This window comes from Phoca vitulina, unplaced genomic scaffold (genome assembly GCF_004348235.1).
Source record: "Phoca vitulina isolate PV1807 unplaced genomic scaffold, GSC_HSeal_1.0 scaffold2, whole genome shotgun sequence".
NCBI classification, from domain to species: Eukaryota; Metazoa; Chordata; class Mammalia; order Carnivora; family Phocidae; genus Phoca; species Phoca vitulina.
Window position 1 is genome coordinate 68,467,871 of NW_022589705.1, and position 24,756 is coordinate 68,492,626.

A 24,756-nucleotide genomic window follows, 5' to 3' on the forward strand; every position below is an offset into this window, starting at 1 on the left:
CCTGGGAACGAGGCTGCCCGATGGCGGTCACGTGACGCCGGCGTCCAGCGTGTCCTCGCCGGGCAACCGTCCTGGAGACCGACACTGCTGGCTGCAACATGGACATTATCTACCCGCTGGCGGTGCCCAAGGGGCGCCGGCTCTGCTGCGAGGTGTGCGAGGCCCCGGCCGAGCGAGTGTGCACGGCCTGCACGGTCACTTATTACTGGTAGGCCCTGAAATGTGGCACTTGGATGCCTTACGTAAGCCGTAGCACCGGCTCTGCCAGGGAACAGTCAAGGCGGCTTCGAGACAGGTCCCTAAGCCTTCTGTGTCTGCCTCTTCTCCCACTCCCTCGTTCGTCACCAGAGGTTTTGTTGCCCGCCTACTGTGCGCTATGCATTGTTCTAGCAGCCTGAGTTACTGGGGGATACTTGGTGGACTGTGCCCCTTAAAGAAGCTAACATAATCAATGCGGAAGATAGATAAGTAAACAAACAAACAAAAAGAAAACAAGATAATTTCAGAGAGTCATTAATGCCATAAAGACAAAGGAAATGTGATGAGAGGTTGGACAGATGCCCTCCTAAGGATTTGAAGATAAAGTAGGAGCAGTCTGCTGTGGAAATGCTGAGGAAAAGTAAGGCTCTGAGAGAGGAAAGACTGTGGTGTGCTTGAGGAATAGAAAGAAGTGCACAGCCAAGGTGGTGAGAGTGTGGGGAGGGTAGTAGAAAATGAGGTGAGTTTTCATTTATTCAACGTAACATCCTCTGACCTTTGCTTCCCATTAGACCCTATGTTGGACCTGAGATAAAACAGCTCAGTTGCTGATGTCCAGAAACCTAGTCCAGAGCAGACTAACTTGTTTTTGAAAAGTCATTATAATAGACCCTGCATGACAAGTACTGTCACTTAGGGTGTGCTATTTCCTGGGATCTCTAAGGATGGAAGCCTGGGGCAATATCTGGAAAGGTTTCTCTGAATAAATAATGTTTGCGATGACTCTTGAAAGGTCAGTAGGAAATTGCTAGGTGAATGAAGAAGGAAGACAGAAGGACAGGGTACTCCTGGCATCTGGGTCTACTTGGGTAAAGGGTGAAAGAACAGTTTGTTCAGAGCTGAGTAGAGAAGGTAGTAGTGGACGAAGCAGTCACTGATTTTCAAACTGCAGACTAGACCCATTAGCAGGTCATGAATAAATCAACAAACATTTTAGGGAAAAAAGAATAAAATAGTATCAAAGTAATCCTACTTGAATTGTTTCTTGAAACTTTCTAGTGTTTTATGTGGATATGTGTGTGTGTAATGATAAAATATATTTCTTACTAAAAAGAAAGTTTAAAAACCATTGCGATAGGTAGGAGGAGGAGTTTAAACCAAGAAGATAGAGGTTAGGGCGAAATGGTGACATGAGATCAAGAAGTTTGGAATTTATCCTCTGGGAGGTCATGGATGGTTTTGACCAGGTCTCACTTGTGTTAAGGAAAGAGGACAGGTAGCAGTGTGGAAGGTAAATTGGAAGGTAGACCCTGGAGGCTGCATAACTGATTGAGAATTTGTTGCAATGGTCCCAGTGGAGAGTGAATATACCTCCTCAGACTGAATTAGGTGTCCCTCCTCAGTGCTCTCACAGCACTCTATATATTCCCTATCCTAAAACTTATGACACAGATTGAAATTAGTTGTTTAATAGTCTGTATTCCTCACTAGGTCTGTATATCCCGTGAAGGGAGGGATGGCATGTGTTTTCATTGCTGTTTCTTCATTGCATTTAGACTACAATTCAGAATTTGTAGCAGAAACTACAAAGCCCTGGTCAGCTATCTACCTTCATTTCCCACCACGCTCACCCCCTCTTTTCCTTGATGTAATTACAGAGGTTTTCTTTCAGTTATGATTTGCTAAGTCCTTTCCTCGCTCAGTTTCTTTGCCTAGGCTGTCCCCACTGCTGGGAACCTCCATTTCAACCACAGATCTTCCTAGGGCCCTCTCATCCTTTAGTTCTCAGAAATGTTATTTCTTCAGAGAGGTCTTTCTGAAAATACTCCTCTCTTATTTTTCTGTCTCACCTTTTTCTTCGTTTTTCCTGTACTTTTGTATTGTATTTTGTGTTTACTTAATATCTGTGTCTTTTACTGAACCTACTGGTCGCGTATACCAGACATTCAGTGATCATTTGTTGCATAAGCGAACTTCTGAATGGATAGTAAACCTATTAACATAGAGGGAGGTGGTGGTGGGTGATGGATTGGGTTGGGGACACAGAGTTTGAGGGCCTTCAGGTCACTTGGGAGAGATGGCTAGTGAACAACTTCAAGTACAGGCCTGGCACTCAGGGAAGAGATTAGAGTCCTTTGGCTGATGTGAGCATCTACCTCTTTCCCTCTTGCCTTCATCCCTGCAGCCAGCAGTAATGCGTTCATCCTCTCAACTCACTTTGTAGTCACTCTCTACTCTTCACTTGACTCTTATTTCCCTTCTTCATTTCAGTTGTCGGCAAGTGTGTTATGTCAATTTTCTTATGTTCCATTAATGCCGGATGTTATGTTGAATACGGATAGGACTGTCATACATATGCTATCTTTTGATTTGTGTCAAACCCATCTGTATATACCCTACAGTCTCCTGCAAAGTGTCTTGAAATAGTTGAAACTAAATATTTGATGAATGCATGAATAAATTATTATTTCCTATGCCCTTATCCACCATTATTTCCTTTCTTCTCTTTCACTGCCTTTAATTCTCTTTAAGGCCTTCTTCTCTCCCTCCAGCCCACCTGCCTCTTTTCTCCAGATTTCTATATGCTTGTGTCCTGGAAATTTCAAGATTTTTCCATAAAATAAAACTGAAGTAATTGTTCTGTATCTCAGAAATGGGGGCTTTAATACTCCTCCCTCACAGGGTTTTTGTGGTTGAATGTAAAGCATGTAGCATCATGCCTAAGACCAAGTTGGCACTCAATAAATATTCTTTCTCCTTATTCCAATTTAAGGAGCAGGAAGGCCAGTCAACTCGAATTTCTGAAAGTTTTTTTTTTCTTTTGCTGCAAAAGAGTTTTTTCCCAATTGTAAATATAACTCATGCTCACTGTAGAAAACTTGAAAATATAAAAAATAAAGAAGAGAAATAATCCATAATCTCACAACCCAGAGATTAATAACCTGACATTTTGATCAATTTCCTTATGTTCTTTTCCTATACATACATCTGTTTTATACACTCTGTGTAATCTTGCACATATTGTTCTGTATTGGGTTGTGAGAATGTTCCTAGGGAATTGAATATTTGTAAGAAAGGACAGTTTTATTAAAGTGCACACTGAAACATTACAGATAGTAAAAGAGGCTCACTATAGGTGAGCAAATCATAGCATATAGATAAGAGTAATTTGAAATAAGTTTTCCTTTTATTGAACATATGGAGCACAAATTAAAATGCTTTCACTGGCCAGGAAGAGAGAACAGCAGTGAAGTGGTATTCAATAGTAGGAGACAGTAGGATCTGTGGTAAACTGCAGAATGAATGTCCTGCCTAATGACATCTAAATTCAGTTTTAAAAACAGGATAATGGCCAAACAAAGCACATCTGGCTTACAGGCTACTTGATTGTGAGCCCTAATTGAAAATATAATTTTCAACTCCTTCTTTATGCATGATCCTGTGTTGGGTGTTATGGGTGAGACAGACGAATAAGGAAAGAGTTCATGAATATATAAATAAAGCTCATTTTATTTGGAAAAGCAAGATATGTCAAATGCTCTCAGTGGAACAAAAGTCTAGGTAGTTAAGTAAATTAATATTTCCATTGCTCACACAATTACTCAAGAAGCCCCTATTTAATAAATACCCTATGGAATTCAACTATTTCTATATCCTGGCTGTTGAGTGCTTTTATTGATTTGTTTACAATAATTCCCTATAAAAAATTTTTAATGCTTTTATCATTTCATATCATACAGTTGCAGTTTGTAAAGAAAATACTTTATTGCATTTCTGTTGTCCCAGAAGAAGGAAGGAGAGAGAGTGCTTGAACAAAGCTATATGTTGTCTATGACTGCTTTTCTGCTACAACAAAAGAGTTGAATTTTTGCAACAGAGACCATGTAGGTCTCAAAGCCTAAAATATTTACTATAAGGCCCTTTACAGAAAAACTGCTGACCCTGTGCTAGGTTATTGTTACCAGTTTTAGAATATGTATAATTGGAATCAAACAGTGAGCTTAGTCACAGTTGAGTAAAAACATACAATAGGCGATAAAAATGCAAAAATTCATGATTTATGTATCCAACAACAGAGACTCAAAATGCATGAAGTAGTAACTGTTAGATTGAAGGGAGAAATAAATAATAGTTGGACACTTCAATTTTCCACTGTCAGTGATGAACAGGAGATTAGCAAGGCAATACAAGGCTTGAATAACACTAGAAACCAACTAAACCTAACAGACATCTATAGATAACACCACCACCAACAGCAGAATATACATTCTTCTCAAGCACATATAGAACATTCTCCAGGATAGACCATGTGTTAGACCATAAAGCAAGTCTCAATAAATTTATAAGGATTGAAATTATACAAAGTATGTTCTGTAACCGCAGTGGAATGACATTAAGCAATAACAGAAGGAAACGAGGAATTTATGAATGTATGGAAATAATAGTCTTAAACAACCAGTGGGTCAAAGAAGAAATCACAAGGGAAATTAGAAAATGCTTTGAGATGAAATGAGAACAAAAACACAAATATTAAAACTTACAGGATGCAGTGAAAGCGGTACTCAGAGGGAAATTTCTAGCTGTAAACACATACATTATAAAAGAAGGAAGATCTCAAATCAATAACCTAGCCTTCCGCTTAGAAACTAGCAAAAGAAAAGCAAACTCAATCCAAAGCTAGTGGAAGGAGGAAAATATTAAAGATTAGAGCAGAGATAAATGAAATAGAGAATAGAAAAGCAATAGAGAATCAACAAAACCAAAAGCTGGTTTTTTAAAAAGATTAACAAAATTGACAAACCTTTAGCTAGATTGACCAGGAACAGAACACCCAAATTACTACTAGTCAGAAATGAAAGTGGGGACATTGCTAGCAACTTTGCAGAAATAAGAGATTATAAGAGAATTCTATGTACAATTGTACACCAACAAATCAGAAAACCTAAATGAAATATATTCCAAATAAGACACAAACTACAAAACTGACTCGAGAAAAAAGAATATCTGAGTAGATCTATAACTAAAGAGATTTAGCTAGCAATCAAAAATTTCCCACAGAGAAAAGCCCAGGACCAAATGAATTCACTGGTGAATTCTATCAAATACTTTTTTAAAAAAGATTTTATTTATTTATTTGACAGACAGCGAGAGAGGGAACACATAGGGGGAGTGGGAGTGGGAGAAGCAGGCTTCCCGCCGAGCAGGGAGCCCGATGCGGGTCTCGATCCCAGGACCCTGGGACCACGACCCGAGCCGAAGGCAGATGCTCAACTGACTGAGCCACCCAGGCACCCCTCTATCAAATACTTTAAAAAGAATTAATACCAATTCTTCAAAAACTCTTCCAAAAAAATAGAAGAGGAAGAAGAAGTCCCCAACTCATTTTAAAAGGCCAGTGTTATTGTAATGCCAAACCAGACAAAAATATTACAAGAAAACTACAGATCACTATCCCTCATGAATATGGATGCAAAAAATCCTCAACAAAATACTAGTAAACCAAATCCAGCAGCATATAAAAAGGATTATACATCATGACCAAGTGGCATTTCTCCCAGGAATTCAACGTTGTCTCAACATACTAATATCAATTTAAGACATCATCTTAACAGAAGAGAAGACAAAAACCGCATGATAATCTCAATAGATACAGAAAAAGCATTTGATAAAATCCAATAACCTTTGTGATAAAAACAACAAATTAGGGAAAGAAAGGAACTTTCGTGACCTATAGAGAAACACAAAGCTAACATCATATTTAGTGATCAAAGACTGAAGGCTTTCCCCCCGCCCCAAAAGCAGGAATAAGACAAGAATGTTGCTTTCATCACTTCTATTCAACATTTTTCTAAAAATGCTAGTTGGGGCAATTAGGCAGGACAACGAAATAAAAGACATCCAGCTTGGAAAAGGAGTAAAAGTACATCTATTTGGTGATAACATGATCTTCTAGAGAGAAATCCCTAAAGAACCTACAAAAAAACCCACAACAAACTATTAGAGCCAATAAATGAATTCAGCAAGGTTACAGAATACAAGGTCAATGTGCAAAAATCAGTTGTATTTATACATGCTAGCAATGAACAATCTGAAAATGAAATTAGGAAAGCCATTCCATTTACAGTAGCATCAAAAAAGAAAGAAATTTAACCAAAGAAGGGCAAGACTTACACACTGAAAACTAAAAAACATTTATGAAAGAAAGACCTACATAAATGGAAAGATATTCCATATTCATAGTTTAGAAGATTTAATATTATTAAGATAATTACACTTCAAACTGATCTATTGATTCAATGCAATCCCTATCAAAATTCTGTCATTTTTGTACAAATGGACACACTGATCCTAAAATTTAAATGAAAATGCGAAGTACCCAGAATAGTTAAAAAGTCTTTTAAAAGAACAAAGCTGGAGGACTGATACTTTTCAATTTCAAATTTTACTACAAAGCTGCAGTAATGAAGACAGTGTGGTAGTGGCATAAGGATAGAATATAGATGAATGGACTAGAATTGAGAGTCCAGAAATAAGTATGTACATTTATGGTCAATTGGTTTTCAGCAAGGTTGCCAAGACCATTCAACTGGTGAAAGAATGGTCCTTTCTAGATGATGCTGGGATAACTGCATAGCCACGTGCAAAAGAATGAATTTGGACCCCTACCTTACACCATAGACAAAAAGAGCTAAATATAAGAGCTAAAAACATAAAACTTTCAGAAGGAAACATAGTTGGAAATCTGTGTGATTTGGGATTAGGCAACAGTTTAGATATGATACCAAAACCACAAGGATCCAAAGAAAAAATAGATTAGTTGGACTCCACCCAAATTTAAAACTTCTGTGCATCAGAGAACACTATCAAGAAAGTGAAAAGACAACCCGCAGAATGGGAGAAAATATTTACAAATCATATATCAGATAAGGATTTTATATCTAGAGTATGTAAAGGACTCTTAAAACTCAACAATAAGAAGATAAAAGACCCAGTTTAAAAATGGACGGAAGATTTGAATAAACAATTCTCCAAAGAAGATATACAAATGGCCAATACGCACATGAAATGATGCTGAACGTTATTAGTTGTTAAGGAAATGCAAAATAAAACCACAATGAGATACCACTTCACACACACTAAAATGGCTGTAGTAAAAAAAAAGAGAATAACAAGTGTTGCCAAAGATCTAGAAAAAGTGAACCCCTCCTGTATTGCTGCTGGGCTGTAAAATGGTACAGCCTCTGTGGAAAACAGTTTGGCAGTCCTCAAAAAGTTAAACATAGAGTTACTATATGACCCAACAATTCCATTCTTAGGTATATACTTAAAAGAATTGAAAACATGTGTTCACACAAAAATTTATACACAAATGTTCAAAGCGGCATTATTCATAATAGCCAAAATGTAGAAACAACCCACATGTTCACTGACTGATGAATGGATAAACATTAAAAGTGATACAGCTATACAGTGGAATATTTATTCAGTCGTACAAAGGAATACAATATTGATAAATGCGATGAAATGGGATGAACTTTGAAAACATTATGCTAAGTGTAAGAAACCAGACACAAAAAGTCACATGTTGTCTGTTTCCATTTATATGTAACGTCCTCATCAGGCAAATACATAGAGAAAGTAGATTCATGGTTTCTGGGCACCAGTGGGTGGAGAAAAGAATGAGAGAACCAACTAGAGCAAATGGAGTTTCTTTTTTGAGTGATGAAATTGTTCTGGAGTTAGATAGGGTGATGGTTTTATGACCTTGTGAATATACTAAAAACCACTGGATTTATACTTTAAAATGGTGAATTTTCTATTGTATGTGAGTTATATATCAATTTAAAAGTGTAAAAAAAATAATTGGAGAAAGGGTCAGAAGCAGGTAATAGATTTGGGAATCAGTCATAGAGGCAATTATTTAAGGAATGGGAGTGGATTCTCTGTAGGACTGCGGTCCTGTCCAATTAAGTGTTCAAAAATACTAAATCTGTATGTAAAACTCAGAAAAGCTTTCTACCAAACTGTCACAGTGCTTCCCTCTGGAGAGCTAAAAATCAGCTGGCTCTGGAGTATAGGCTTAGAGTAACTACTTAAGCTCTCCACTCCTATGCTTCCTTATCTTTGACATAATAGCTTTTGTTTTGTTCTCAAAAAGTTAGTTACTAGCAAAAGCACCTGCTGCACCACTGGGATTGGGGACCGTCCCTAGTGTGTTCGTGTGAGTGTGCCCCCTGGAACACAGAAGACAATGTCAGTGGTGCTCTCCGGAGCCGCGCAACACAGTCTCCTAGAGCGTCTCCTAGAGCCTCAGCAAATGGAAATTCCTTTCCCTTCCCCAAGAAAAAGACCCTCACAAACATCAGCTTTGATGTTCAGATATTCTGAAAATGGCCTTAGAAAAATGTTATTAACGAAGCAGAAGAGCAGATCAGCCACAGCATCACCACGTGACTTCGTGACTTCGGAGTGTGACCTGTGCCTGAAGAAACAACAGCTTCCCACTCCCACTAATGGGTACACCACCACATAACCACATGGAAGAAAAGAGATTTGTGTTAAGAATGGCTTTGTGGGGCGCCTGGGTGGCTCAGTCGTTAAGCATCTGCCTTCGGTCATGATCCCAGTGTCCTGGGATCGAGCCCCACATCTGGCTCCCTGCTCCACGGGAAGCCTGCTTCTCCCTCTCCCACTCCCCCTGCTTGTGTTCCCGCTCTCGCTGTGTCTCTCTCTGTCAAATAAATAAATAAAAATCTTTAAGAAAAAAAAGAAAAGAAAAGAAATGGCTTTGGGTTCCCTGCCTGATATGTGTTGGGCTTCCTTTTCTAGTTTTTAGGGTGAGGCCAGTAAGTGGGGCCACTAGAATCTTCGGCCAGGCCAAGGGGAAAGATAATGAAGTCCATGTTTTCATTGTCAGTGGTGTGGTTCATCAAAGAGCGGACTGGAGCAGCATCCACGAGAAGATATGTCAGCTGCTGATTCCGCTGCGCACTTCCATGCCCTTCTACAATTCAGAGGAGGAGCGGCAGCACGGGCTGCAGCAGCTGCGGCAGCGGCAGGTGGGTCCTGTGGGGGGCTACAGGCTTAGCTCACATGCTCCGCGAGACCACCCAGGACAAAGGGATCCCCAGACTGGAACCTCTTTGAGGACAGAGACTTTGTTTTATGACTTTATGTTCTCAGTCAGTTGTTCTCCACATAGTTGCTGAATACCCACTGTATTAGGTTCCCAGGGCTAACAAAACACCGCACACTAGGTGGCTTAAACGACAGAAATGGTTTTTCTCGCAATTCTGGAACCTCGAAGTCCAAGATCAAGGGTAGGTGTCAGCAGGTGTGGTTTCCTGGGGGCACGTGCATCCCTGGTGTTTTCCAAATTTCTTCCTGTTATAAGGACACCAGTAAAATTGGATCAGGGGCCACCCTAATGGCCTCATTTTAACTTAAATCACCTCTGTAAGGCTCTGTCTCCAAATGCAGTCACATTCTCTAGGTACTAGGGCTTAGGGCTTCAACATATGAGTTGCGAGGGGAACAAAATTCAGCCATAGCATCCATATATGCCCAGTATGTTGATAAGAGCATAGGTACATAGTAGGAGGTCAAAAAAATGGTGTATGAATACACTGGTGAATTCATAAAGGAGATTTAAAAACTTCTATTATGGCATTGATAGCATCTCAATTATTCTTAAAAAGTTAGGGTTTTATAAGCCATAAATCTCAGAACACCAGATTCATCAATTTAAATGTTGTGGCACTTTGAGGAGGGCTTTGGAACAATGCAGAATTTAAGTTATTTCTGATACTCACTAAGCAGGATAACTCCAGAAGGAAAGATAAGATGTTTCTCTCAAAATTATGACTCAAATAGAAAGTCAGAAAGTTTTAGAATGTCCGGAGACATGATGGTTTGCTAAACTACAATTTTATTATAAACACAAGAATAATATTTATTTAATAACTTTATACGGAGCACTCCTTTATGCTGATAATGAACCAAGGTGAAAAGACACTTATTCTTGGACCTCGAGGAACTCACAATCCAGGTTTCCCTTTTTATATCACCTATTTTGGGTCTCATGTCCACCTTAATACAAGCAGGTTAACTAGGTGCCCTCAACCAGTTCATTAGATAGTGGCCTTACCCAGGTGTACCTATATCCACCATTGCCTTTTACCTTTAGACTCTCTCAGATGGTCTAGTTTTTTCTTCCACAGAAGCATTTGATTGAATTCTGCTACACCGTAGCCCAGAAATACCTCTTTGAAGGAAAACATGAAGCTGCTGTTCCAGCAGCTTTGCACTCGCTTCGCTTCCGCATGAATGTGCACGGCCTGAGTTCAGTAGAGCTTGTGCCTGCTTACCTGCTGTTGGCCGAGGCGAGCCTTGGTAAGTGAATTGACTCGAGACCCCCCCGCCCCAGGGCCCTTAAGGAGTACTAAATTGGGTTCAATCAGTGGCCAAAGGGTACAGCCTTGGCAGTGGCACCAAGATACCTTTTATAAAAGAGCAGTGTTGCTGTAAAGTTTGGCACAAGGTGGGGAAGCAGATGTCATCAACTTTTGGCTACTTCTGACAGAAATCCACTCTAGCTGGCCTAAGCAAAAGGAGGACATTTATTCGGACACTGGAGTGTCCCAGGGGAATTGAGGCTTCATGAAGTCCTAGAATCAGAATGTTGTAACAAATTTTCTCTCTTGGGCCTTGTGTCTTGTCTCTGCTTCTATCTCTGCATCTGCTTTATTTACCATCTCTGCAGACCAGATTTTTCTGCCCTATGCCTACCACAAAGACAGCTACCCCAAAATATCAGATGTAGCTGAATTTCCATGGAATTTACATGTTCCTCCAGGTTTAAGGAGGATAGTAGAAACAATTAGCATCTGATTTCCAGTGTTAAATTCCTAGAAGAGAGAGTTGTGTTGACTCAGCTTGAGTGTGGTATTTACCTTTATCTACCTTTGTGTCAGGGTCACGTGGCTCAAACAGGAGTATAGGAACCTGCCCCTGTGGATGGGAGAGGGAAGAAGAACCGTATCTCTCATGCCGTGGATGAGAGTGGGGAGCAGAGACTCAGCAGAGCTCCACCCCACATGGTGGTTGCTACAAGAAGAGAATTAGCATCTTGGAGGGGAATTAACATTTTTGAGCATCTGCAGTGTTTTAGTTACTGTCCAACCACTTTATCCATCTTGATAGCCACTATTTTTTTTAAGAAGCAAACTTCTAAAAAGCAAAACTGTTGGAAATACAGTACAAAGAACCTCTTTTCCCCTGAGCTACGTGAGAGTAAGTTGCTTGCCTGATGCATTTCCTAGACGTTCTCCTTCATATCCACCATACAACCGTCGTCTACTATCATCTAGTTCACGTTTCTCCAATCGTCCCAATTACAACTCAACAGCAGAACGATACAGTCCAAAATCACACTTTTCATTTTGTTGCCATGTGTTTTTAGTCTCCTTCATCCTGGAATAGATTCTCAATCTTTCCTTGACTTGTATGACTCTGACACTTTTAAGATTAAAGGCCAAGTGTTGTATAAAACATCCCTCAATTTGGGTTTCTCTGACGTCTCCTCACGACTGGACTCAGGTGATGTGTCTTTGGCAGGAGTGTCATGGGAGTGCCACTGTGTTGTTCGCACCTCATCCTGCAAGTTGGCACATGTTTTCAGTTTGTTCCATTCCTGATGCCACCCATTTAAGTTACTTTGCTAAGGTGATATCTGCCAGGCTTCTTCTTTGTATATTCTTCCTCCTTTTCGCAATTAATAAGTATTTTATGGGGAAGCATTCTGAAACTATATAAATATCCCATTCCATCAGACTTTCAATATATTCATTTATTTATATCAGTATGAACTCTTGCTTCCCTGTTCTAGTCAATGGATTAATAATCTGTTTCTATCGTAATTTGGTGCTTAGGCTATTCCTGATTTGGCAAGTGGCAGCCCATTTAAACTGGCTTCCATGTCTCCTTGACACATCCCCATTGTTCTTCGATCACCTTCCTGCTTTCTGGAACATACCTCCAAGGAGCCTTGATTTTTTTTTTAGTGAAAACTGGAATTCAGAAGGCAAGAGTTGTGCACTAGACGTATGCGTTGCTATTGAGGTAGGGTTGCTCCTATGCCTTCTTGGTGGACAGAGTTAGGGAATATGTATAAACGTAATAATGTATACACACATTACATCTAAATTCATTCTCTCCCACTCTCTCTATATATAGATAGAGATATGACTATGAGTCCCTACCAGTACCTCTAAATTCAGCCCAACGCTACCACAGGGTTCAGTCTGATTTCCTCCCATTCTGCATCTGTAGTTCTCTTCTCTGACAGTGAGAATGCTGGCTCTGGCTTCCTTTTTCATTAATGTACTTAGATATTTCATCAGTTGCCCTGTATGAACCAATCTTCCATTTCCAACCCTACTCTTTCCCCTTGCAGATGCCTTTCTCTCCTTCCATGGGCTCTGACTCCTCATTCAGGGCTGCCTCTTCTGCATGGATCCTCTCCTCACTGGTTTGGGCTCTGACTCCCCCATATGAGGCCACATAACTGCAAGAATGCCTTTCTCACCCCTCTCAGGTCTGGCTCCCCACTCCAGCCTGTCCCTCCACAAAAACTACTGGGAAGAGCACTGGACAAGGAAATACAGCCCAGATTCTGTGCATTTCTGACACTTACTAGCTGTGGGATTTTGGGATTTTTCCCGACTTAATTTGGGCTCAGGTCATGATCTCAGGGTCGTGAGATTGAGCCCTGCATCAGGCTCTGCAGTCAGCAGAGAATCTGCTTGAAATTCATCCCCACTCCATCTCCCTCTGCCCCTCCCCCATCTTGCACGCAAGCTCTCTCTAAAATTAAATAAATAAAATCTTTTTAAAAACCCAAAATACTACTACTAATAATTATATATCCATTGATAAGATTACTTAATTTAAGTTTCTTTTTCCCACTAGACTATAAGCTCAGGAAGAACTGGAAATGTCCCTATTCTTATTCATCAGAGTGTCTTCATACCCAGAACAGCACTTAGCACAGAGGAGGTCCTCAAAAACTGCTCTCAGAGAACCTGACATCTGGTGGGCGCTGTGAAAGCATTTGGTGAATCTGAGTCCCCTTCACAGGATTGTTTTGAGGATTAAATGAGTTTGTGTGTAATGAACATGAGAGTGCTTTGCAAGCTGGAAAGTTCCGTCTAAATGGAAGTTCTCATTATACCTCCCCCTGTCTTTGAAACCTTGCCAACCTTTTCGAAAGTCTAAATAAATTACATTCCTTGTGCACATGTCTCTTTCTCATCTAAGAGATTCCGCCAGACTGGAGTGGAAAGAATAACAGGTATTTAGCCTTTTCTTTTTTCTTTTCTTTTCTTTTTGGTAAAACTTTGGAATTTTAATCAACTAGAGATGATATTTTCAGTAACACTTCAAAGAGCCACCTTACTCATCTTCCCCCACTCTAGTCAGCACTTTGGAATCAGGGAACCTGGGTTCAAATTCCAACTCTTTTTTTTTTTTTAATTTATTTACTTACTTTAGAGAGAGAGCACGAGTGCACGCGTGCACACACAAGTGGGGGAAAGGGCAGAGGGAGAGAATCTTCAAGTAGACTTCCTGCTGAGTGCAGAGCCCAACAGAGGGCTCTATCTCAAAACCCTGAGATCATGACCTGAGCTGGAATCAAGAGTTGGATGCTTCACCAACTGAGCCACCCAGGGACCCCTCCAACTCTTTCTTTACTGGTTGAGTGATGCTAGGTATCAAGCTTCTTACTAAGGGCTCTTACACATACTCTTCCTTCTGCCTGGAATGCTTTTTTCTCCCTTATATATAGCTGGTTTCTTTTCAATCATCAGGTATCTGCTTAAATATCACCTTCTCAGAAAGGGTTCTCTAATCATCCAATCAAGGTAGGTTTCTTCCTCCTTTTTTGGAAGACTGTGTTCTGTTCATTTCCTTCATAGCATTTTATTTTTCTTTGTTTATTGTGTATCTAGTTCCCTTTATTATATGCCCCTTGTGGTCAGAGATCATGTCTGTTTCATTCACTAGTATGCACTGAGCATCTAGCAAAGTGATAGAGGTTCTAAATTAAATGAATGTGTGATTGAATGAATGAATGAAGTTTCCTCCTCTGTACATTCCTCCTCGGATATTTATTTCACAGGGTTGTTGGCAGAGTTAGATCACAGATGCAAATGGCCTAGCATACTGTGCATACAGCAAATAGCAGGCCCTCAGTAAATGTGAATTCCCTTTCCTTCCCCTGGGTACCTCCCAGCCTCACAGATGATTATCTATGACTGCTTTGTTCTGTGCTCCTTTACTTTCGTCATCTAACCTTCCAAAATCTTCCCCCTTGATGTCTCTCAGATCAGCCGCTAGCCCAGAGTAGGCCTTTTGTCTCACCCTGCAGACAAGAGCCCTTACTCCTTAACTGGCTATCCTTTCTCTTTCTCTTCCATACGCTAGTGACAGGACCCTTTAGGATAGTCTAACTTCCTTCAGCAACTTTGTGGATCTAGTACATCCACTCCATCCCTACACTTGTCGAGGCAAACACTATGTAGAAGAAGGCATGCCTAAACTTACCCACTCACCAGCCAGTCTCAGTTCGACCTGCTGGGAGCAGCGCATTCCTCCTACCTCACTATACCCGCTCTCTGGATTTGGGGGCTCAAGTTTTTTTTCTCCCAAGTACTTTGGGACGCTTCTTTAGTTGCTGTTCAGCTTGGCCTCGGGGCCTTCCTTCTTTGGCATTGCCTTCTTGAAGGGAGACTACACGATGAAGATGACGGTTTCCAGTAGATGTCAGTGCCCTCTGCCAGTTTTCTCCCCATCTAAATAACCTTTGCTAAGAGGCATTTGCTCAGTCTAAAGCTCTTATTTTATAGAGAAAATCCAGATGGAAGATGTGACTTGCCATGTTCGCATGAGCCAGGATCCCGGGCCTCCGCCTCTTCTAATCTAGTATTTTCCCATTTTAGTTTGAACTTCAGTCAAGAGAAGTTCCGTGTTTCCTCCCTTCGATTGCTTCTTCAGCTCTCCTTTAATTCAGTGACCTATGATTACCGCTAGAATAAGTAATGCCTGCATATGAGCGAGGCCTGGGAGGAAGGACAAGCAGAACAGAAGATTGACTTATGAGGGGTTTGTGTCCTCGTCCCCTGACCTTTCCTGGCACCATTTCTGCTGCAGCACCCATCACAGGAAATGCCTCGCACCCAGAGCATACCTCCTGCTCTGCAGAAGGCTGGCAGAGTAGTTTTCTATCCAGGTCTGACAGCCTCCCTAGGAGGCAAGCAGGGAAGCAGGAAGCTTTTATGCATCTTCACAACCAAACAAGAAGTTTTAAGTGTCAACAGTATCTGAATATTAGAAATAAGGTGCCTTTTACTTAGTAACCGTGTGTTGTCCATTCTAGCTCCTAAATGTCTCTTAGGTATCTGCTCCATCTTCACTCACTGCCTTAGTTGAGGCTCTTATCAGTCCTTGCCTGAACTATTTCCAAAGTCCTCTAGTGAGTCTTTCACTCTACTTCCTCCCCTCTCGTCCCTCCCCCACCCTGGCTCCTGGGGATCCTTCTAAATCGAAATCCCAACTCTCTCTCCCTTTCTGGAAATCCTCCAGTTTTTATCCACATGCATCCAGCTCCCTGGCGCAACTTACTAAGTCCTCCAGCCCTCCATGACCTGTCCCCTGACTACCTCTTTAGCCTCATTTCCTGCCACTTGATCCCTCACACTTTGGGCTCCGGTATCCCAGACCCATATATGGTTCTCCACACACAGCCCACTATTTCACATCTCCGTGGTTCTGCATCTGTGTTACCTCTGCCCAGGTGCCCGCCCTCCCTTATCTGTCAGGAAAACTTCTACTCATCCTCAAAACTCAGCTCAGATTTTCCTATCTTAGTTCAGCTGCTATAACGAATACCACAGACTGAATGACTTAAACAATAAACAGCTATTTCTCACAGTTCTGGAGGCTGGAAGTCTAAGATCAAGTTATCAGCAGATTCGGTGTCTGGTGAGGGCCCACTTCTGGGCTTGGAGACAGGCACTTTCTCATTTATCCTCCTATGGCAGAGAGAGGGGTCACCCCTCTTGTATCTCTTCTTTTATGACACTAATCCCATTCATAGGGCTCCACTCTCATGACCAAATGACGCCCCACCTCCAAATACCATCACTTTGGGGATTAGGGCTTCAACTATGTGTTTTGGGGGGATACAACATTCGGTCCATAGCACTGACCTCGCCTCGCCCCATTCCATTGTCCCTCTCCACCCCATCCATAGAATTAAACACCTGCTACTCTCTGCCACTTCCAAACCTTATGATGTTACTATTGCTGCATTTATATACTGTGTTATAAATATATTGTCACCCATGCATTCCCTGAACCCAGCTGTAAATTTTTCAAGGGCAATGGCTTTGATTCATCTTGGAATCCTCATCTCTCAACACAAGGCCTGGTACATAAAAAATATTAAGTATACATATACATATATTTTTAACAGATACAGTTCACATACATAAACTTCACTCTTTTAAAGTACAATTCAGTGATTTTAGTATATTCACAAGATTGTGCAACCATCACTACATCTAACTACAGAACATTTTAGTCATCCCAGAATGGACCCCCATACCCATATTAGTAGTCACACTCCATTCTCCCTCCCCACAGTCCCTGGCCATCATTCTTCTGTCTCTATGGATTTACCTATTCTGGACATTTCATATCAATGGAATCATACAATATGTGACATTTTATGTGTGGCTTCTTTCACTTAGTGAAATGTCTTCAAGGTTTATCCATGTTGTAGCATATGTCAGTACTTTATTCCTTTCTGTGACTGGATAATATTCCACTCATGGATATGGACAGACCACATTTTGTGTATCTACTCATCAGTTGATGAGCATTTAGGTTGTTTCTATTTTTTGGCTATTATGGTGAGGCTGCTATGAATGTTTATGTGCAAGTTCTTATATGTCAATAAATGTTTGAGTCAATAAAAAAATGAGTGAATGGGCACTGACTCACATTTCATCATGTGTCCTCTGGCCAGAATATGAATTATAACCTTCTTTACTTCTTTTGGACAGGTCTAGGCCAGATTGTCCAAGCTGAGGAATATCTATCCCAAGCCCAGTGGACAGTCCTCAAATCAACTGAATGTCGTTATGCCACCCACTCTTTACTGCATCGGAACCTGGGACTTCTCTATATAGCTAAGGAAAACTATGAGGAAGCCCGTTATCATCTGGCCAATGATGTAAACAAGTTAAATTATAACACCTGAATGTTTCTGAGAACAGCTATGCTTAGTTTTGTTTGTTCTTTTTTTTTTTTAAAGATTTTATTTATTTGAGAGAGAGCATGAGTGGGGTGAGGGGCAGAGGGAGAAGCAGACTCCCCACTGAGGAGGGAGCCCGATGTGGGGCTCAATCCCGGGACTCTGGGATCATAACCTGAGCCAAAGGCAGACACTTAACTCACTGAGCCACCCAGGCACCCTTGTTTGTTCTTTTTTCACTGAACATTTCTCTAAAACTTTCTGTTGACAACTGACTGGTGAGATATTAGCAAGAACACAGTTCTAACAACCTGAGTTCAAGCCTTTCCACTTCCTGGCTGTGCATCCTTGGCCAGGTCATGTCACTTCTCCAAGCCCGATTTCTCTGAGGATAATAAAGGTAGAACAGCACAGTGGTTAAGAGAAGGGCTTTACTTCTACTCTTGGACATAGTGGACATTATTTCACCTCTTTCATCAAGTGTAAGACAGAAATCATCAAATAGTGTGTGTCTCATTGGGTCATTGAAGAGATAATAGGACACTGTATATGCAGCAATTTGCTATCATTTTACATATAACATCAATGCTTCTACTTCAGAGTGTGGTTATTAAGTTTAAATGAACTGTTCATATATGAACGTTCTTTATAAACTATAAAACTGCATACAAATGTTAGATAAGATGATGATGAGAGTGATGATGGAGCCATTCTTCCAAAATTTAATGAGGTTTCTATAAGGATGTCAGTAGTGGACAATATGCCCAGAGAGAAAAGTTCTTGAGCCTGAAATCTGGATGAGGTTAAGGTCAAGATGCAGTCTCAGCACCAGTTATTTCTCTCTTCAGCCTCTCCACTGGGCAACCCTCCTTCTGGTTGCCTCCACTGCACAATGTCCATAAATCCACTGCAAACATTCTTGTGCTGGTTAGTCTCCATATCCCCTCACCCTAAATCCATTCTCTGCTCTACTGTGCCTTGGGAGGCTGACCTCTACAGACTACACAACCCAGAATCCATTGCTTTCCAGCTTCTGTTGGATTTAAAGAGCGAGAGGCATGGCAGAGGAGTGGATGTTGGGAAGAGATAGAGGTTGGGTATCTACTCTCTCTGCTGCCTTTCTGCTCCATCCCAGTTCTGGCAGGGGCAGTGTTCCTCCAGGGCCACAGCTCCTGGCAGGTGGCCTCCTCCCATAGCTCTCGCTCTCGGGGGTGGGTGGGGGGGGCGTCCTGGTGACCCTGCTTTCTCGCTTTCTTTTCAGGAGTCAGGACAGTAATAGTTTCTTGCTGTTGATAGTCCCTGGTGTTTCATTAGCTCTTGTTGGTTCCTTAACCTCTGTATGTCTCTTCAAATAATCCTTTCATTAAACTATCTTCGGGAAGTACTTGGAGGGTGCCATCTATTTCCACCTAGGAGACTGACTAATACACTTCATTTGTGTTTTCTCTCTGTACTCTCACTTACAACAAATTAAGCAGAGGCACAGGTTCTGTCTTGAGCTGGGCCACACAGTTAAGATATAGATCAGGCTCAGATTCTTCAGCCTACCTGTCAAAAAAAAAAAAAAAAAACCCATCCATATCTTCATGGATACATATCATAAAATTCATACACTTTAAGTGTACAATTGAATGATTTGGAGTAAACTTACAGAGTTGTGCAACCATCAGCACAATCCAGTTTTAGAACATTCCCATCACTCCCAGAAGCCCCTCACACCCATTTGCAATTCATTTCTCCTTCCGACTCCCCACCCCAGGCAACCACTTTCTGTCTCTGTAGATTTGCCTTCTCTGGACATTTAATATAAACAGAACGATATGTGGTCTTTTCATCTGACTTCTCTCACGTAGCATAATTACTTTGAGACTCATTCATGTTGTCATATCAATACTTCATTCCTTCTATTGCTGAGTAGTATCCATCATCTGGAAATACACCATTTGTGTAGCCATCTATCACTTGATGAACACTGGGGATGTCTCTGCTGTTTGGCTGTTATGTTAATGCTGCTCTGAACATTTGTGTTCAAGTCTTTGTGTGGACACATGCCTTCATTTCTCTTGGGTGTAGTCTAAGAATGGAACTGCTGGGTCATATGGTAACTCACCGTTTAACTTTTTGAGAACTGCCAACCTGCTTTTCATAGAGGCTGCATCATTTTCTATTCCCACCAGCGGTGTGTGAGGGGTCGTTTTCCTCCCCATCCTCGCCAACACTTGTTTTCTGCCTCTTTGATTAGAGCCCTCCTAGTGCGGGTGAAGTGGTATCTCATTGTGATTTTATTTTGCATTTCTTTAATGACTAATAATGTTGAGCATCACTTCATGTGTTATTAGCCATTGGTGTATCTTTCTGGAGACATGTCTATTCAGATCCTTTGCCCATTTTTTAGTTTTAATTGGGCTGTTGTAAAAGTTCATTACAAATTCTGGGTGTACAAGTTCTTTATCAGATGTATAATTTACAAGGAGAACTAAAGCACCCCATTCTTCCTTCTGCTATAGATTTATTTTGCCAGTTGTGCATTTGGAACAGAGGACATCAGGACCTCAGGGGGCTACTTCCACCTGGCTAATATCTTCCATGGCCTTAAAAAGTTGGACCTGGCGGACACGTTGTACACCAAGGTGAGCTGGGGAATATGGGAGTTGAGCCTTGGTACTTCGGCCTTCTAAGTTACGACTGGTGTCGCCAGACTATTCATGAGAAACTTGAGGCACAGAGAGATGAAATGACTTGCCCAAGATCACATGGTCTGATACATAATATATTTCACTTTCCTTTCTTCCTGTTTCTCCACTAGCAAAATAGATTCGGTTCAGGTCTGGCCTGCTGCTCAGATTGCGTCTGCTTTCCCAACAGGTCTCTGCGATCTGGAGTAAATACTTGAACGATCGCTACCAAGTGCTCTCACGGGCTCGCATCCAGCAGGTAGACTTACTGGGCAAACGATTTGAGACGGACACTGGCTTGGGTAAGTGGCAGCTCTCCCTGGAAAGCAGAGCAGGGACTTCACCCCTCCTAATCCATAGGCCTTGTCCCCACGAGGAAGAGCCACTGTCCCTGTCATGGAGCACATCAGTGCCATCTTCTGTATTTTGCTGATGAGGACACCGAGATGGGGGAATCAAAGAGATTCCACCAGTGCTGGGAAGAATTCAGAGCCCTGGCACCACACACAGCCTTTCCGGGGCTCATAAGGGACAGATCTGGAGAGAGAAAGACCTACCAGAGCCCCCCGTGATCTCTGCAGAGCCTCCATTTCTGATGTGTTATCCCTCCAAGGCACATAAACCAGGGTAAACTCTTCTGAAGAAGTCACACTGCTCATTTATTCTGGTGCCTTCTCCTCTTCCTTTATTGGACAGTGAGCTTCTCAGTGGCAGAGCTGAGTGTCATCCATGTCTCTGTCCCCAGACTCAGCAAAGGGTGAGTGCTGGGTGGCGCTGCACAGCATCATGCCCTCTAAGATATAATAAAAATGGACAGAGGACCTAGTTTCTGCCCAAAGACACATACAGTGTGGTTGATGGGATAGACCCTAGATGAAATAAAAGGAAGTTCCTACAAGTACACATCATATTATAAGATGAGTCCCAGAGGAAGAGGTGAGGACAGTTGGATGGTGTTGAAGAGGGAAGACTTTTTGGAGGAGAGGTCTTGAGCCAAGATTTTAAAAAATGAATAGCTTTATTGAGTTTTCTTTCATTATAAAAGTGGTTTATGTTAAAGCAGAAAACTTGGAAATCATAGAAATCCAAAGGCAGCCAACCTTAGCGTTATGGTGTATGTCCTTTCTGTCTTTTTCTCTAAGCATAGTATGTAAAGAGTGCTTATAAGCACCTGCCCCAAATAACTCATAATAAGACAATAAAGGGTCACTAGAGTAAGACCCAAAGCTGCTGGGAGGAAGAGTAGACAAACTCACTTGTGGGAAGCAGAAAGTCCAAGGTGCTCAAGCACCCTTGGATTTGGGAGAGGATTGAGCTGCTGGCTGCCAGAAATCCCGGGGGCTCTTGCTCTCCAGCTGAAGCTGAGTGGGACCCAAGGAGTCCCACTATGACAGCTTCCTGCTTTGGAGGCCTAAGAAATCAAGAGTTCAGGACTCTGAACGAGAGAAACCGTAGCTACCTTGAGACCTGTGGGGGTCTGCCTGGAACTGCCGGGCTTCCTGCTGTTTGCTTTGTGCCGCAGGCCGGTGCCCTGACAGCTCAGTGCTCACCCTTGAGGGGAGACTCTGCAGCTCCCAGGGCCTGTGTCTTTGTCCCAACTTCCTTCCTTTCCATTGCAGATGAAGCCCAGGAAGCAGAAGCCATTCAGATCCTGACTTCAATCTGGAACATTCGAGAATCTACATCTAACACAGCCCCCCAGAAAACTATCTTTGTTCTGAAAACCCTGTTCATGCTTTACTACCTGATGATGAATTCTTCAAAGGCAAGTTTCCCCAGAAAAGCACCATGTCTAAAATGGGGGTAGAAATTCCTCTAGTTGAATTTGGCTGTGTTTTGCCCAGTTACACTGGCTTTTGCCCTCTGAGTAAGCCCTCACTTCAAAACAGTCTGGATGCTCGAGATGTTTCTCATTTATGGAGTCCAACCTGCATCATGGAAATTGCATTGTCTTCTTCCCTAGGGACATGCCCATCACTAGCCTAAGTACTTCACATGAACTCTCCTGTGTAATTGTCAGGCCAGTTTCATGAAGTAGGTATTGTATTATTCCCACTTTACAAATAAGGAAACTGAGGCACAGAGAGGGTCCATTGTTTGCCCAATTTCTTTTGGAGGAGAGGAAGTCACAATAAACAAGGAAACACTTAATGCGTAATATAATTTCAGATAGTGAATAGTGCTGCAAAGAAAAAGAAAAGCAGGCAAGGAGAGAGAGAGGGAGGGAGGGCTGACGGAGGAGGCCTTTCTGTGTGGGTGTCATAGAAAATTTAGGATTTCCTGGGATGCCTGGGTGGTTCAGTTGGTTAAGCGTCTACCTTCGGCTCAGGTCATGATCCTGGGGTCCTGGGATCGAGTCCTGCATCGGGCTCCCTGCTCCTCGGGAGGCCTGCTGCTCCCCCTGCTTGTGCGCTCTTTCTCTCTCTCTGTCAAATAAGTGAATAAAATCTTTAAATAAATATTTATTGGAAGGGAGGAAGTAAGGAAGAGAGGGAGAAGAAGGGAGGGAAAGAAGAGCCAACCCAGAGGCTGTCCCATGATGTCCTGTGAGACCTCTGTCCAAGTGAAAACTCTGGACCACATGGCCCCCAGGATGACCCCTATCATCTCTCTGTCTCCCAGGGTTGGTTCAGAGGGTCCTGACGAAGATCCCATAGAGATCTCACTCTGCTAAGAAGGTGTACTAATTTTTACTTACTTTGTCAAGCCAGGTGGGTTTTTCTGGTCCCCCATGCCCCACCCAGCACATGTGTGGCTAGCTGTAAGGACCCGGTGGGTGTTCCCAAATTTCCAACAAGAGCTCGGTGGCTGGTATGAGAAGCGGAGAGGTCCTTTCCCGTGTTTCTGGGTTGAGCAGAGATGGGGCTTCCCCACATAAAGCTCTCCTATGACAATTTCTTTTTGTAACTGCAATTCTATTCCAGGCACAAGAATATGCCATGAGAGCCTTCAATCTAGCCAAAGAACAGCATCTCAGTGTCCATGAACAAAACACCATTGAAGAACTACTAAGTCTTATCTCAGCTGAAGAAGCTCACCCCATTACTTAGTGACCCATGAACTCGGCATCAGGGGGCTGTTCAAGGGGCTACTGAATGTCTAATATATTCCAGCTTGCACAACTGCTTTGAGGTACTACGACTTGCTGAAGTTCCCCTTCTTTTCCCCTGGGCCTGCACATGTAGCCATGTTTTTATTCTTGCACAGAATATGTGAGGAAATGTAGAGCTTTAGGCATAGACATCAGTAAAACTGATCTTTATCATGACCTTTGCACTTGGCTTCCTGTGACTTTGTATGACTTTGAGTAATGTGCTGTCAGCTCATTAATACGGTACTTGTAATTAAACCACAAATAGTTTATCATGTTTACCAGAAGCCACCCAGTGACACATTTTGTAGGCCTTTGCCAAAGAAGGGTGTGGGGGATACAGTTATATTGGAGCAAAGTTTTCCCATTCTACTGGAATTAAGTTAGCCTTAATGTGAGGTAGATTGTGATTTAAATGTCCATTATAGTTCTTAGAGCAATCACTAAGAAAATTACTCTGAAAAATAGTTACAAAGCGACAAAGAAATTAAAATGGTACACTAGAGGGGCGCCTGGATGGCTCAGTTGGTTAAGCATCGGCCTTCGGCTCAGGTCATGATCCCAGGGTCCTGGGATCGAGGCTCCCTGCTCAGTGGGGGGTCTGCTTCTCCCCTGCCTCTGCTCATGCTCTCACTCTCTCTCTCTCTGACAAATAAATACAATTAAAAAAAAAAAGAATAACAGGTCATGAAAAACGTTTAACAAAGTAAATACTTCAAAAAAAGATAATGAACCATTACTTCAATGACAGATCATGTCATCAATTTGATAGAAAAAGTATGTCTTTGATATTCATCAATATTGATGGCAATGTGGTGGAGATAAATATTTTAATATATTTTAATATATGCCCACACAAACATACAGTTTCAGTAGCTAACAAATACTTAAATAAACACTAGCAGGCTTTAAAAGCATATGGACAAGGTTACTACTGCAACCAGGTTATAAGCCTAGAATTATATATCATAAAATTATTGTGCTTTGCTTGCAAACCTTTGTAAGGATCGTAGATCCCCTAGAACATCTTATGAACAAGGCAGTGACAAGAGGCCATTCCAAGTTCAAGCGTCAAGTTTCACCACAAGAAACAAAAATGTACGTGGGGGATGAGGAAGATAGCAGCCCAAAGTGAGTGCTGGAGTCACGGTTTACTTTCTTCTGGTTTGAGCAAGCCGTTAGCGTGGCACACTCAGGCAAGGAGCCCTGGAAGAGGAGAGGGTCTGTGAAGGGAGAAGAGTGTGCATTCAGACTGAGGCAGGGCGAGTTTGAGGAACTGGTGAGACATTCCAGGAGAGATGAAAAGGGCGTGCAATCTGGCATTAAGAAAAGAAGCCTAGGTTCAAGCGAGAAATTTGAGAGTACCACGCAGAACACCAGGGAAATAGAGGAGATCACCTGCGGAAGAAAGGAGAGACAAGGAAATGCCCCCAAACCAAAGGAACCCAGCAGAGGAAGCTGCGATAATTTCAGAT

At 41.9% G+C, this 24,756-nt stretch overlaps 1 protein-coding gene across 2 annotated transcripts; it reads left to right on the forward strand.

Moving 5' to 3' along the window:
• The first annotated feature begins 8 nt into the window (after nt 1-8).
• Nucleotides 9-23,609, forward strand: ZMYND12 (zinc finger MYND-type containing 12). Of its 2 annotated transcripts, XM_032431410.1 has the most exons (8): nt 9-208; nt 9,116-9,257; nt 10,419-10,590; nt 17,325-17,494; nt 20,023-20,145; nt 20,381-20,492; nt 21,810-21,955; nt 23,115-23,609. In XM_032431410.1, the coding sequence occupies exons 1-8, from the start codon at nt 99-101 to the stop codon at nt 23,238-23,240; spliced, it is 1,101 nt and encodes a 366-aa protein (XP_032287301.1). In that variant the 5' UTR covers nt 9-98; the 3' UTR covers nt 23,241-23,609. The 2 variants fall into 2 exon arrangements, with proteins under 2 accessions (XP_032287301.1, XP_032287310.1); XM_032431419.1 differs by lacking the exons at nt 9-208; nt 10,419-10,590 and having other exon boundaries at nt 9,164-9,257.
• The last annotated feature ends 1,147 nt before the right edge of the window (nt 23,610-24,756 follow it).